The 16095-nt window shown below is 37.0% G+C and overlaps 1 protein-coding gene across 2 annotated transcripts in view; it reads right to left on the bottom strand.

The window, feature by feature from the left end:
• Positions 1-16095, bottom strand: part of GPALPP1 (GPALPP motifs containing 1) — a 34720-nt gene that overhangs the window by 14299 nt on the left and 4326 nt on the right. For both annotated transcript variants that reach the window (XM_059995481.1, XM_059995480.1), the window contains exons 2-6: positions 12759-12891; positions 11700-11801; positions 8552-8657; positions 2473-2607; positions 1866-2030 (exon numbers count right to left, since the gene is read on the bottom strand). In XM_059995481.1, coding sequence (XP_059851464.1) covers positions 1866-2030; positions 2473-2607; positions 8552-8657; positions 11700-11801; positions 12759-12891 — 641 coding nt within the window. The remainder of the gene's footprint in view (positions 1-1865; positions 2031-2472; positions 2608-8551; positions 8658-11699; positions 11802-12758; positions 12892-16095) is intronic.

Genomic DNA, 16095 nt, shown 5'->3' on the forward strand with positions numbered 1-16095 from the left:
ATGCATAACACTGCCATTTCTTTCTAAAAAGAAATCTTACTTCATTTGGGCATGTTGGTTAAGTGAATGTGCGAACATTAGCGGTATGAGAGATGAATGCTGGGGAATCAAATATAAAAAAGTAAGATGAAGTGGTGGAGAAAATCTACAAAAAGGTAATTTGGAGAGAGATAAAAAAGGAAACTTGACTAAGATCTGTTACAAAAATCAAAAATTAGTCATGACCTTTATATAGGACAGCTCTGTGACACTATATAATTTGTACCACAAATATAAGTATGTGGTATTATATGCTGTAATACAGTGTCACATAAAATTTAAGGGGTATTAGTCATCCCTTTGGGAGTCTGTTGTAAACACAGAACAAAACACTTTCAGCCCTGAAAAGAATGACCAGATCTAAAGAACTCAGTCATAGGGCCTAAAATCACCTGAGTTCAAATTATACTGGCTAGTTTCTGTTTGTTCCGTTTTTCTGTGGTATTTTTCTTTGAGGAAGACTCCCTGCATATCTGGCTGTAGGCTAGACATCTACTCACTTACAATGAGGAACACAAGGACTGAAAAAAGCACAAATAAAAAGTCCACGTAAGCAAGGGGATTAAATGTCTTTTTGGAGACAATCTTAAAGGCTAAATTATAAAAAGCGTCAGTATGTTATTTTTATAGAAGACCAGTTAAGAAAGAGCAGACAGGCCTTCCAACACTAGTCATTCACGGTGTGTGGCTCGCTTCTATACCGTATCTTCTGTTGTCTCTTCTGCCCTCAGGTGTGTTGGTTCACCTCACCTTTCTGTTACAACTCTCAGATTTCCTTGAATCCTCTGGGCAAAGGAGAACTTATGATTTTGCCACATATTCTGCTAAAATGTGGAGATTGCCACATATCATCCACATGTTAAGAATGACACTATTTCACAACCAATTCTCCACTAAAATGAAAGTGCCATACGGAGCTTTTTCTATTACCCGTGACCAAACAGAATACCTGGCAGAGGAGATATTCAATTTACAGTTATAGAATGAAGATGGAAATCCTCATAATTCTAGGTACTGATGAACAAGATAAACAGAGTTAGGGGAGTGAATTTAAGTCAGAACTGATAAAGCTATAATCATAAGATGCCAATTAGTCAAGCATTTAAGATTGGAATGGGACATCTCAAGGAAACTGAAACTTTGGGATGGAGTGAATTTAAGGAGTTAGTGCTGAGGACACTGGTTGGACCCCTAACTTACAATGGAATATTTCATAATAAATGGAGAGATCCAAGAAAAGAAAATCTAACAATAATATTTTATGCATACTTTTGTGGGTATTTTTAAATTATTCAATATATTAATGAAAGGGCTTTTTGCCTATCTTGACAGTAATATGAAGTTTACTGCACTTGAGCTACTGTTATTTTCAGAGAGTCCCTGTGTATCACTTAACTTGCTAGGTTAATCTGTGCCTTGGCTTGTTCAAGGTATTTTAAAAGAAATTTTCATGGATAGTATGATGTATAAAGACCAGGGGATTTGGAGTCAGAAAGGTCTAGAAGGGAATTACTGTTCATGACTTACCAGCATTTAATTCCAGAAAAGGTGACCTCATAGAGGATAGTGTCTCCCTTCATAAAATGAGGTCAGTAAACCTATGTCTCCAGGTTCTCTTGAGATTTAGATGAGACAATTTATTGGGAAATAGTAAGTAAATACACAGGAAGCAACTGGCATCACTTTCTTTTAACTTTCCTTCAGGGGAAATCTTTTCCCTTTGGAATCATAATTTTAAAAACAGTACTCTTAAATAATTCTGCCTCCTATTTTTTCAACATAGAGTCAACATGGACAAAAATACAGGAACAAACAAACCCTCTTACCTTAGCTTTCCTTTCCCTGTCAGCTGGCATATCTGTCCAGACTGATCGATCTCCAGATTTGTCATCAGCTCTTCTCTTGAAAGTTCTAGGCCCAAGACCAAAGTTTTTCAGCTCCGGAGGAAGCTCAGTCATCCAAGAGTCTCTTGTAATTGTTTTAGATGAATCCTTTAAGAGAAATAAAAAGTAAAAAAAAAAAAAAAGTAGCCTTGGAAAATGTGTATATGTGTGCGTGTGTGCACATGTGTGTGTATATGTGTAGAATACTGTATAAGTGACTATGCTTCTCAACTGAGGCTTGAAAGTTATTTAACAGACTTTAAGAGAAAGGATTTAATAGACTATTTTTTTTGGTCATATATGTTATGAATACTTTTATTTAATTTATTGTTCCTTTGACTTAATGTTATCTTTTGCCATACAGAAATTTTTAAGTAGGCAAAATTTCTACCCTTTTCCTTTTATAGCTTCTGAATTACCTAGAGCCTAAATTTTTATACACTTACACATGTACATATACATTTTTTTAATGTCCGTTTTTAAAATTGAGATTTTTTAATATATTTGGTCAATTTCTCAGAGAAAAGTGTACTATGTATTTAAAACTTACATCGTCTCCTTTAGTCAGTTTTTCTTTCATTCTCTGGGCCCTTTTTTCAAACTCTGTCGTAACACTAGAGTTAACTGGTCCTTTGGCAGGCATCGGCCCAATAATGTCCTCCTCTTCACTGCTACCTGTTTCCTTCTGAAATAAGAAAATGATCCTAAATTACTTAAAATTTAACTGTGACTGATAACCTAGAAACAGAACAAAAAGCAAACACTGTGTTGCTGGCTAATCACTGAGCACCTTTCCTGAGCCTTTCTTAAGTGCACCATACAAAAATGACAAATCCAGGGGCTGTGGACTGTCTCACCTCTTCCCTATGTCCACGGCAGAGCTCATTAACTCATCTCAGTCCTCTTCCTGATGGACATAGATGTGGTCTCACAATTTCTCTGTAATATTCCAGAGAATTATTAATGATTCATCAGAGATGACACAAGTTGAAACCATTTTCTTTCCTGGTACAGAAAGAGCTCTTTGGAATAAGATGCACACAAATAAGACATTCTTGGAAGCTGTATCAGCCTTCATGATTTAGGACAGTCCACTGAAACAGAAATGCTGTGCAAAGCCTTACAAAATACTGGCCCGAACGAGTTAATTTGGTTCCCAAAGTATTTCTCTCATTACCCCAAAGACACAATAGTATTGCAATAATTGAATTCAAGTAGTTCTTAGTAAATCATTTTTTTAAGTTAATTTTTTTAAAGAACAGTGATTTTAATTTTTTTTTTTTTTTTGGCTGTGTTGGGTCTTCAATGCTGTGTGTGGGCTTTCTCTAGTTGTAGCTAGCGGGGGGGCTACTCCTCGTTGCGGTGCGTGGGCTTCTCATTGAGGTGGCTTCTCCTGTTGCGGAGCACGGGATCTAGGCATGCGGGCTTCAGTAGTTGCAGCACATGGGCTCAGTAGTTGCGGTGCACACGGGTTCTAGAATGCAGGCGCAGTAGTTGTGGCATATGGGCTTAGTTGCTCTGTGGCATGTGGGATCTTCCTGGACCAGGGCTCGAACCCATGTCCCCTGCATTGGCAGGTGGATTCTTAACCACTGAGCCACCAGGGAAGTCCTATTAGTAAATCATTTTATTAAAGGGTTTTCATGTAAGACTGTGTTAGATGCTATATGCACTTGGGTTTAAAACAGTCCTTGTCAGACACAAAAGACCCCTAATAGCCAAAGCAGTCTTGAGGGAAAAAAACGGAGCTGGAGGAATCAGACTCCCTGACTTCAGACTATAATACAAAGCTACAGTAATCAAGACAATATGGTACTGGCACAAAAACAGAAACATAGAACAAGATAGAAAGCCCAGAGATAAACCCACGCACCTATGGTCAACTAATCTATGACAAAGGAGGCAAGGATATACAATGGAGAAAAGACAGTCTCTTCAATAAATGGTGCTGGGAAAACTGGACAGCTACATGTAAAAGAATGAAATTAGAACACTCTCTAACACCATACACAAAAATAAACTCAAAATGGATTAGAGACCTAAATGTAAGACTGGACACTATAAAACTCATAGAGGAAAACACAGGAAGAACACTCTTTGACATAAATCACAGCAAGATCTTTTTTGAGCCACCTCCTAGAGTCATGGAAATAAAAACAAAAATAAACAAATGGGACCTAATGAAACTTCAAAGCTTTTGCACAGCAAAGGAAACCATAAACAAGACGAAAAGACAACCCTCAGAATGGGGGAAAATATTGGCAAACGAATCAACAGACAAAGGATTAATCTCCAAAATATATAAACAGCTCATGCAGCTCATATTAAAAAAACAAACAACCCAATCCAAAAATGGGGAGAAGACCTAAATAGAAGAAGACCTAAATAGCCTCTTCTTTCTCCAAAGAAGACATACAGATGGCCAAGAAGCACATGAAAAGCTACTCAGCATCACTAATTATTAGAGAAATGCAAATCAAAACTACAATGAAGTATCACCTCACACCAGCTAGAATGGGCATCATCAGAAAATCTACAAACAACAAATGCTGGAGAGGGTGTGGAGAAAAGGGAACCCTCTTGCACTGTTGGTGGGAATGGAAATTGATACAGCCACTATGGAGAACAGTATGGAGGTTCCTTAAAAAACTAAAAATAGAATTACCATATGACCCAGCAATCCCACTACTGGGCATATACCCTGAGAAAACCATAATTCAAAAAGACACATGCACCCCAATGTTCATTGCAGCACTATTTACAATAGCCAGGTCATGGAAGCAACCTAAATGCCCATCGACAGACGAATGGATAAAGAAGACGTGGTACACGTATACAATGGAATATTACTCAGCCATAAAAAGGAACACAATTGGGTCATTTGTAGAGACGTGGCTGGATCTAAAGACTGTCATACAGAGTGAAGTAAGTCAGAAAGAGAAAAACAAATACCGTATGCTAACACATATATATGGAATCTTAAAAAAAAAAAAAAAAAAAGGTCCTGAAGAACCTAGGGGCAGGACAGGAATAAAGACGCAGACGTAGAGAATGGACTTGAGGACACGGGGACGGGGAAGGGTAAGCTGGGACGAAGTGAGAGAGTGGCATGGACATATACACACTACCAACTGTAAAACAGATGGTGGGAAGCAGCGGCATAGCACAGGGAGATGAGCTCGGTGCTTTGTGACCACCTAGAGGGGTGGGATAGAGAGGGTGGGAGGGAGACGCAAGAGGGAGGAGATATGTGGATATGTGTATATGTATAGCTGATTCATTTTGTTATAAAGGAGAAACTAACACACCATTGTAAAGCAATTATACTCCAATAAAGATGTTAAAAATACAAATAACTCAATTTCATTTCCTCACTACAAATAACTCAATTTCATTTCTTTTTATGGCTGAGTAATATTCCATTGTATATATGTGCCACACTCACTACAAATAACTCACTACACCTCACTACAAATAACTCAAATTCATTTCTTTTTATGGCTGAGTAATATTCCATTGTATATATGTGCCACATCTTCTTTATCCATTCATCTGTTGATGGACACTTAGGTTGCTTCCATGTCCTGGCTATTGTAAATAGAGCTGCAGTGAACATTGTGGTATGTGACTCTTTCTGAATTATGGTTTTCTCAGGGTATATGCCCAGTAGTGGGATTGCTGGGTCATATGGTAGTTCCATTTTTAGTTTTTTAAGGAACCTCCATACTGTTCTCCATAATGGCTGTATCAATTTACATTCCCCCCAGCAGTGCAAGAAGGTTCCCTTTTCTCCACACCCTCTCCAGCATTTATTGTTTGTAGATTTTTTGATGATGGCCATTCTGACTGTTGTGAGGTAATACCTCATTGCAGTTTTGATTTGCATTTCTCAAATGATTAGTGATGTTGAACATTCTTTCATGTGTTTGCTGGCAATCTGTATATCTTCTTTGGAGAAATGTCTATTTAGGTCTCCTGCTCATTTTTGGATTGGGTTGTTTGTTTTTTTGATACTGAGCTGCATGAGCTGCTTGTAAATTTTGGAGATTAATCCTTTGTCTGTTGCTTCGTTTGCAAATATTTTCTCCCATTCTGAGGGTTGTCTTTGTCTTCTTTATGGTTTCCTTTGCTGTGCAAAAGCTTTGAAGTTTCATTAGGTCCCATTTGTTTATTTTTGTCTTCATTTCCATTTCTCTAAGAGGTGGGTCAAAAAGGATCTTGCTGTGATTTATATCATAGAGTGTTCTGCCTATGTTTTCCTCTAAGAATTTTATACTGTCTGGCCTTACATTTAGGTCTTTAACTCATTTTGAGTTTGTTTTTGTGTATGGTGTTAGTGAGTGTTCTAATTTCATTCTTTTACATGTAGCTGTCCAGTTTTGCCAACAGCACTTATTGAAGAGGGTGTCTTTTCTCCACTGTATATCCTTGCCACCTGTATCAGAAATAAGGTGACCATATGTGTGTGGGTTTATCTCTGGGTTTTCTCTCCTGTTCCATTGATCTATATTTCTGTTTTTGTGCCAGTACCATACTGTCTTGATTACTGTAGCTTTGTAGTATAGTCTGAAGTCTGGAGCCTGATTCCTCCAGCTCTGTTTTTCTTTCTCAAGATTGTCAAGCATATTATTTAATCTTTCTAGGCCTTGGTTTGTCTTTCAGATAGGGATTGTAACAGCTCCAACCAGTAACTACTCTATTGCTAAGAGAACCCTGTGTTTTATTTGTTTTGTTCATTTTCTTTGGAACCACATGCTTCTCAGGAAACTGGGACCTTCTCTAATTCCTGGGTAAAAATGCTGATAATTCTAAGCCAATCACTTTGGTCTCATTTCTCTTGGCCAACTGATTGGCTTGAGCATGGCATATGATTCAATTTTGGCCAAAGAAATGTGAGGAGAGGTCTACAGGAAACCTGGAAAGGTTTTCCTCTCTCTAAAAAGGGGGCACAGGTTAGGGACACTATGTCTGGACACTGTCATCTGCATGTTAATCTCAGCACTTGGTCAGCCTAAGAGGAATTAACATACTGTAAATGATAGAGAAGACATAAAAAACTGGGCCCTGGATGATCTCATTAGTCTGTTGAATTTACCAACCCTGGAATGACCCTTCCTCTAGACCTCTTCTTAGGTATGAAACACATTTTTCTTATTTGGGGAATACAGATTACAGACCACCCAGGAAATTATATAAACAACCAATTTGTTAACTAACAAGGTTAAGACTACATTTCATTGTGAGTTGGATTTTTTGTTATTAGCAGCTAAAAGCACTCTAGCTGATGGTAAGCAAGCCAACATAAGTATCTAGGGGAAAACCATTTTGGAGAGACTTGGCTAGCAAGTATCAAGGCTCAGGAGTAGGAGCCTGTCATATTTAAGGAGAAAGGAGCTCAGTGTGGTCAGATCAAAATTAGAGAGAAATCAGGGAGCTAATGGAGGACAGATTATAGAGGGCCCTGTAAGGACTTTGGCTTGTATGCAGACAGAGGAGGAGCAAATTGATGGTTCTGAGCATCAATGACATGATCTGACTTTATTTTATCTGGGCCACTCTAGCTGCTGTGTTGAGAAGAGGTAGTGGAGGAACAAAGGCTAAGACATGAAGACCAATGAAAGAGGTGAAATATGATGTTGACTGGGATCAGGGTAGCAGCAGAAGTGGCTGGATTCTGGATGTTTTTGAAGGCGAGAACAACAGAATTTGTTGTCAGACTGATTTCTCTAAGGGCCTGACACACTGTAGGTGTGAGAATGAGTAAATGACTCTGGAGTTCATGAGCTTAACCACTGCATTATATATTTCCTTTAGTAACAACTTCAGTGGAATTGCTGAATTCTCAGTGGAGATGCACAGGAGTATTTGAATTTATTACCACCTGTTCAGTCTGCTAATCTTCAGCATGAATTAATCACTGCAGATTAGCAGACTGAACAGGTGATATAAAATCCTAAGAACTGGGTTTGAGCTTTGACTTTTGATAAGTAGAAATTGTGATTTGGAGTTAAGTTACCCAATTTCTCTGGCTTTTAGCATCTCTAAGATACAGATCATGACTATTTCATAAGGTTTTGGAGAAGCTGAAAATGCATATATGGGAAAAATGCATTACAAATTATAAAGTATTCTGCAAATCTCAGCTTTTGTTAAGGACTGGCCCTCTGTAAGAATATAGGCTTCCTCCTTGACTCCAAAATTACTTGTTCTTTCTTTTCAAAACATCATGTATCCACTAGTTCCCTTGTTATACAATGGTATGAGAGCTGGGTAGGAGAAAGTTAATTTCAATATTTTATAATAATTATTTCACTATTAAAAATTTTCTTAGCTTGTTCTCTTCTGGATCAAATCACAGTGATTCTTTAAACTTTGCATCATGTTCTAGTTTCTAGTACTTTAAAGCTTCCCTTCAAGGATGAGAAGCATGAATAGGTAACACCCTGTCACATGTAATTTGCCTTGTTATTTTTCTAACAGAATCTCAGGTCTATGACAGCTTTTGATTTCATCTACCTAGATACAATCCTAAATTAGTTTGAATATGATTGAGTCAAATGATTGTAGTTATTCCTATGTAAAGTCTTGAGTTTCTTACATCTTATTCTTTAATAGAAAAAGTTCCAAACCTCAGAGTTGAAATACGATGATACTTGTCTTGGATCATCTCTGCCTTTGTCACTTTTCTGTGCAGATTTAAGAAAACCAGGTGGTAATGCAGGACCTATTATAGGCCTGAAAAATAAAATGTACCTTTATCATTCTCCCTGACTTTAAAAAGTCAGCTTTCAGAATAAAAGCTCACACAAATAATAAAAAGCCAGATAATAACAAATGTTGAAAATGAGAATCTTATTCAACATATTATTTTTACTCTATAACCTAGTATTTTTTCACTGAGTATCATATAAATAAAAATCTAATTTTTTGTATTTTAACTTTCTATTTGTTAGTCAACGATTAGATGCGAAACCAGTAATTCTCAATCTTTGTGCCAATGGTGTATACCCACTTCCTAAAAGAACTATGTTAAATAAAAATAATAACTTAAAAAAAAAGTCCTTATTATGTGGACTTTTATGTGGACTAAAGCCTGTGAAGATCTTTTTCATTTTGTGCCTTGGCTTTCAGTTTTGATATTCACCGTCCACTGAAAAATACCTTAGTGGCATTATATTTATAGTCAGAACTACTTAAGTATAAATTGGGTTCTAAGGACATACGTAGCAAATGCATACAACAGATGTTGGTAATTTATGGTTATGTGTGCCAAGGCAGTATAAAAACCTAAACACCGTCCTAACAATCCAATAATGATGTGGAAGCATATAAGAAGGAAAATTGTTCATTTAAGACCTGTATATAAAGGAAAAGGTAGTATGCTAACCACGTTTCAACCAGTGGACTTTTCTGTTTCCTTCAAAAAACCCTGGTTGGTATAAGTCACTCCATTTTCTATCTGAGCAAAATAACACCCAAGGACAACATGAACTAGTAGGTGGCAGAGCTGGAGTTTGAACCCTGGTCTATCTGATGCCAAAGTTCATCTTCTTTCTAGCTGCCCTACTGCCACATTCTGAGAGAACAGACATCCATTCAAAAGAGAAAGCTGCCTAAATTCTAGGCCTTAAAAAGAAAAAGTTTTTTAAAGAAAAGTCTAGAGATTGGTTACTTCTTTACAGCAGTAAGAATATCAGCAGTAATAATATCAGCAGTATTATATCAATTTTCTGCTTTCAATATTTTTCTGCTTTCTGCTTTTCTGCTTTCTGCTTTTCTGCTTTCAATATTTTTCTGCTTTTTTTCTGCTTTCAATATTTTTTTCTGCTTTTTTTCTGCTTTCAATATTTTTTTTCTGCTTTCAATATTTTTTTCTGCTTTTTTTCTGCTTTCAATATTTTTTTCTGCTTTCAATATTTTATTACTGCTTTCAATATCAGCAGTAATAATATCAATTTTCTATATTTTCTGTGTTGTTTAAGAGTCCATTCAATGAAGTTTCAAATACTCTACTTGCTAGATATTTTTGAGCAAAAAGTTTATGGCACTGGTTTTTAAATTCACTTAAGTAAAGGCTTTAAAAAGTCCTACTTTATGTATGGAAAAAACAAAAGAAGAACGATATTTTCTACTCTCTTTCATACTGTTAAGTTTCTCCATTCTTTGTTTTTTTCCAGAGATGTCCCTGTGCAAGTGTTACCAACCAAGATGGCACTGATGCCCTAAGCTGAATTTTCCAGATTGCACTATGTTCAATTAGAGTCTTACAGACAGGTTTCCCGGTAGGACAAAAATAGTACTAGAGTCACAAGGTTTGGGGTCTGATCCTGGCCACTTAATTACCTCTTGCCTTGGTTCATAAAACTGCTATGAACCAAAACAATTTTGCAAATGAAAAATGCGGAAGTGTGGCATTGTTAGATCAAATTAGTTATCGTTTATAAAGTATAAGGAAGTGCTGTATGGGTTTTTTTCTGAGTACAGTTTTTAGCAGATCTACAAATGTAATTACAGCTCAATTCTCTGGCCTCAGGGAATTTGTAAGGATAAAACCATTAACACATAAAATCTTAAAATATAGTAAAGGAACATAACCACAGCACATGCTGTGGACGTGTATGAGGTTTTGCCTCCAATATATGCTTCCACCTGTTTATTTCAAACATACATTTTACTATTGTCAAAATAGAAAGAAATCGCTATGTATCTAATAATCTATTTTCTTGAAAGGAATGTTATTTCCCAGCAGTCAGCAAATTTCCCATAAAAACCCAGACAGGAAATTTTAGGCTCTGAGGGCCACATTTGGTCTTTGTTGCATATTCATCTTTATAGTTTAATGACCCCCTAAAGATCATTCTTAGCTCGGGGCCATACAAAAACAAGCAGTGGACTGCCTATTCCTCTTATTTCTCCTTTCTTTTCTTCAATAAGCATCCCTTTACTTGCTGACGCCATTACAGAAACTGACTACATTCGCAACAAAAAGTGTTTTTTGAGTTGAAGTCAGAGGCAGTTACTCCCCAAAAGTTATATGAAAATTAGAAGCTGACAAGTATGATTATAATTCTGAATATAAAATGTACAACAGCCTTTTCTACTTGTTCTTGCATACTGGGATACAATGTTATGAATCATAAACAATATGGTGTGCAATTTCATATTCAGCAGTTAAATATTTTATAATTCCGAGAAGATAGGAATCAGTATTTACTATATGTTTATTCTGTGCCAGGCACTATATAAGAATCACACATGTATATATATGCATATAAATATGAAATCTCAATCACCACGACAATTCTGTAAGGTACGTGTTGCTATCTTATTCCACAGATGACAAATTTGAGGTTCGGTGAAGTTAACTGTGTAACTTGGTACATAGGGATTTGTCTATTCTTTCAATAAATAATTAAGAAGATGTCTGAATCAGAAGTCAAACACCAGGATTCCAGCCCCAGGTGTACCACTAACTATGTGTGCAACCTTACTTGTTTAAAAAAAAAATGGGGAAGAAGGGTCATGTTTCACCCAGCCTGCCACAGAACGCTCTTGCGAGTATCAAATAAGAGATGTGGAAGTTTTTTATGAATTATAAAAGTGTCATAAACGTGTAAATAATTATTTTCCTTATATGAATTTTAAAATTAGTTATTTTTACTTCAAATTTATTTCAAATGTTATATAAACACATAAGTTAAAAAACAATTTCAGACAACTCTTTAATGAATTAATGGACACTTGAAAAGACTGGCAGGAAGTAGTACACATTACCACCTTGGAGGAGAATCATCCTGCTTTTTAAATCCAGGAGGAAGGGCTGGTCCAAAAAACCCTTCATCATCATCATCATCGTCATCCTGATTTCTCCTCTGTTTTCTGAAAACACAGTAGTGTAATTTTATGCATGTATGTCAAAATTTTCTTCATAGAGAAATTTCCATTTTTAAAAGAACATTAACTTCAACTAGTTGTACAAACACTGAAACAATAAAATAATCTTGTCAAATAAGAAAAAAAATCTACCACAGATCTTATACTAATCTTTTCTTGAAATTCACTTATGGTCTAAAAATAGAGATTGGTTACTTCTTTACAGCAGTAATAATATCAATTTTCTATATTTTCTGTGTTGTTTAGGAGTCCATTCAATGAAGTTTCAAATACTCTACTTGCTAGATATTTTTGAGCAAAAAGTTTATGGCACTGGTTTTTAAATTCACTTAAGTAAAGGCTTTAAGTTGCTACTTCTGTCTCTTACTCATTAAAATGCTTTAAAAAAGACCTTGCTATCCAATAATAAACAAAGATTTGACTTATTTACATCGACCTGTGGTGAGTAAGGCTAGGTCAGAGGGAATCATTCATTTACTTAAACAAAAAGCACATACTGCATACATAATTTTTTTTTAAAGCATATTCTTTTTTTTTGGTTGTGTGGCTTGTGGGATCTTAGTTGCCCAACCAGGATCGAACCTGTGCCCCCTGCATTGGAAGCATGGAGTCCTAAGTACTGGACCACCAGGGAGTTCCCTGCATACATAATTTTAAAAAGAAGATGTATGGTTTATTTAGAATATTTAATCACTTCAATAATACCTTAAGGAAAATTCCTTTATATAAGACTTTTATTGAAATTCTAGATATCTCCAGAGCTATATACTACTACAATAAATTTCTTTCTGAAAGGTAGTTCATGAGGAAATGCCATATGAAGTAATTTCTTCCTGTGCTATATAAATGCAGGTTATGATATCCCCTTACTAGCTCTCTGTTCTAGCCAGCGTACACCAGATTGGAAGATTGGTTTACCATTTAATGTAATAAGTGACTCACCTTGCAGTTGGACCAGTGTCATCTTCTTCAGATTCCTGATTTCCTTCTTCAGACAAAGAACTACTGTCCTCGTCGCTGTCTGATGACTTTGAACTACTGCTTTTATAATTAGGGGGCAGAGCTGGTCCTGCAACTAAAGAAGATGTCTTGTGTATGTCATAAGTAGCCACAACTGTTTCAATGAACTCCCTAGCTGACATTTCACACCTTCTTTTCTGAAATCCTCAGCACTGGCTGGCTATCATTTATTAGGGACTTTAATCTCATTTGTTCCTGTTGTGTACAGTGGGCTTGTCTTTCCAACTCCAGGAAGGCAGAAATCATGTCTTACACAGTGTTAACTACGAGATCCACAAAAGCTTTAACACCCAAACTTATAAATATAGCAATAGCACATAATTTGCCTGTCATCTTGCAATTTTTGCATTGGTTGCAATTTTGCTTGGTGCAACTGCCAAAATGGTTTCATGATTTTGTTTTTTCCTTATGGACAGCGTATGGTAGACAATATTTCTATCACGGAGCTAACCAAACAACAAATTTGCCATTCCACAGTCTAACATGGTAAAAATCAAAATTATCCATTCTGGTTTCTGACTAAGAATCACCACTTAAAAATACCTTTATTGGTATTACCATACTTCTCAGTTAGCTTTCTGTTTGAGATGATTTTCCAAGCAGAAACAAAAGTAGAGGCACTCTAAATTCTCCTGCTTACTAGTAGAGATTCAGAGGAGAATGAGGTCACATTGGGATGCAGATGCCAAGGAAGAGGTAAGGGTGTTCTGTGCCCACTCACCATAGTGAACTGCTTTCACTTCATGACTTAGCAAAATTATAAATTATTGCATGATGTCATTGTATGATGTCACACAGACCCAACTGTCTATGGCGATCCTCAGCAGTGATGCTAAAACTCTACTGACATAGTTCTCAAGCCTGGGTGTTTATCAGACTTGCCAAAATATTTTTAAAAAAGAGATTCCTGGGCCCTTGCCCCAGAGATTCTGACTTAGTTGGCCTGGAGTAGGGCCTGGAAATATGATTTTCCAAAGAGCTTCCCAGGTATGCTATTCCTTCAGTATTAATAACAACAAAAACGTAAAAGAGATTTACATGCATTTCCCTATTTAATTCTGACAACAACCTTATTAGGAAAGCAGTATTACTTCTAGCTTACAGATGAGGAAACTGAGGCAGAGAGACAGTAACTTGCCCAATTTTACACAACTAAATAGTGGAGCTAGGATATGAACCTCTTAACCGTTATATTAAACAACATTCAACAAAGTCAACATCCATCCATTCAACAAATATTTATTGAGTAAGTACTTCTAGAGAAACAACTTAAAAAAGAAACAAATAAAAAAAGGTGACTGTGAATACGTGGGAGGGTAATTTTAAAGACAGAGGTCAGGGAAGGTTCCCCTGAGAAGACATTTGTAGGGAGACTTAAATGATGACAGTGGTCATGCAACAATCTAAGGGAAGAACATTCTAGATAGAGGAATCACTAGTGTGAAAGTCCTATGGAGAGAACAAGCTTGATGTGCTTGAGGGACAAAAAGGCCTGTGTGGCTAGAGCAAAGTAAGCAAAGTGACAAGACAAAATTGGATGGTTCAAAGGGGCCACACTCTATGCTTTGGGGCCAGACTCCAGCTGTGAATTCCAGCTCAGCCACTTCCTAGCTGTGTGATCTGGATATCATTTAACCTTCCTGTGTTACTCTCTTAATCTGTAAAGTGAGGTTAACAGTAGATCCAATCTCATAGGGCTGTTGTGAAGAATACATATTATACCTGAAAAGCATATAACACTATATCTGGCATACAGCAGGCACTCCACAGCATAGGCTGTGGTAATTGAGTTTGGATTTTAGTTATAACACGCAGTCCCTGCAAGGTTTTGAGTCTGGAGAGATATAATCTGAATTAGCTTTCTTATTAAAACAAAAACGAAAACAAAAAACTCAGCTTGTGGTCAATAGGGAATCAGGAGTAGGGGAGATGAGTTAGAAAGCTGATATGAAATGGTTTGATTTGCACCTGCTTTGAAGAAGCAGGATTTGCTAATGGTTTGGATGTGAGAAGTGAGAGCCAAAAAGGAACTGAGGATGTCGTAGGTTTCTGGCCTGATAAGCTAGCCAGGAGGATGGTAATGCTATTCTCTAATATGGAGAAGACTAGGAGGGAAGCATGTTTGGGGGAAGAGCTAAGAGCTTGTTTTTCACACCTTCAGTTTAACATGCCCATTAGAAATTTCAGTGGTATGATCAGTGGTACTTGAGTATATTAATATAAAACTCAGGGGAGAAAGCAGGCTCAGTGTTGGAACCACTGGTCTATTTCTGAAATTTTTTTCCTATTGCTCCTTGTATTACCATAGAACAACTTAAAAAACTGGATGCATTTTTTCTACATTCTCCCATGTATCATTAAATAAAGGAAGGAATTATAGAAAATAAATGCTAAACTGGGGCTTCCCTGGTGGCGCAGTGGTTAAGAATCTGCCTGCCAATGCAGGGGACACGGGTTCGAGTCCTCGTCCGGGAAGATCCCACATGCCACGGAGCAACTAAGCCCGTGCACCACAACTACTGAACCTGCGCTCTAGGTCCCGTGCGTCACAACTGCTGAGCCCGTGCTCTGGAGCCCACATGCCTAGAGCCCGTGCTCCTCAACAAGAGAGGCCACAGCAATGAGAGGCCTGCGCACCGCAATGAAGAGCAGCCCCCACTCGCTGCACTAGAGAAAGCCCACGCCCAGCGACGAAGACCCGAAGCAGACAAAAATAAATAAATTTATATATTTTAAAAAAAGCTAAACTGGTAATACGGCATGCCTAAAAAGAACAATCAGTGAGCAAAAAGAGGAAAACAATAAGAATTAAAAGATAAAATTCATATCTCCAACTGCTGTTTAAGACTGAAGAACAGTTATGTCTTCGTTTGTAAATGTTCCCCAACTATAAGTGGAGATTATACCTGACTTCTGACCGTAATGAATAATGCCTTTACTGATTTCTGGTTTATCTTTGTATGTACTACTAATTCCTAGAGAAAGCACCTTTTAGAATATAGCAAGGGAGCATACAACCTTCCATAAATATCCCTTTCTTCAAAATTCTAGGCAGTTATAGTTTAACATGAAAGTGCCTAGGGGATTACATTTCACTCTTGGCTCTCTCCATCTTCCTCTTGCTCCTAAGTATTAAAGAGAGAAGTTTTTTTTGCTTTTTAGCTCCTTTTTTTTCTTTCTTTTTTTTTTTTGCTGCGCTGGGTCTTTGTTGCTGTGCGCGGGCTTTTCTCTAGTTGTGGCGAGCGGGGGCTACTCCTCG

The sequence above is a fragment of the Delphinus delphis genome, chromosome 18 (genome assembly GCF_949987515.2).
Source record: "Delphinus delphis chromosome 18, mDelDel1.2, whole genome shotgun sequence".
NCBI classification, from domain to species: Eukaryota; Metazoa; Chordata; class Mammalia; order Artiodactyla; family Delphinidae; genus Delphinus; species Delphinus delphis.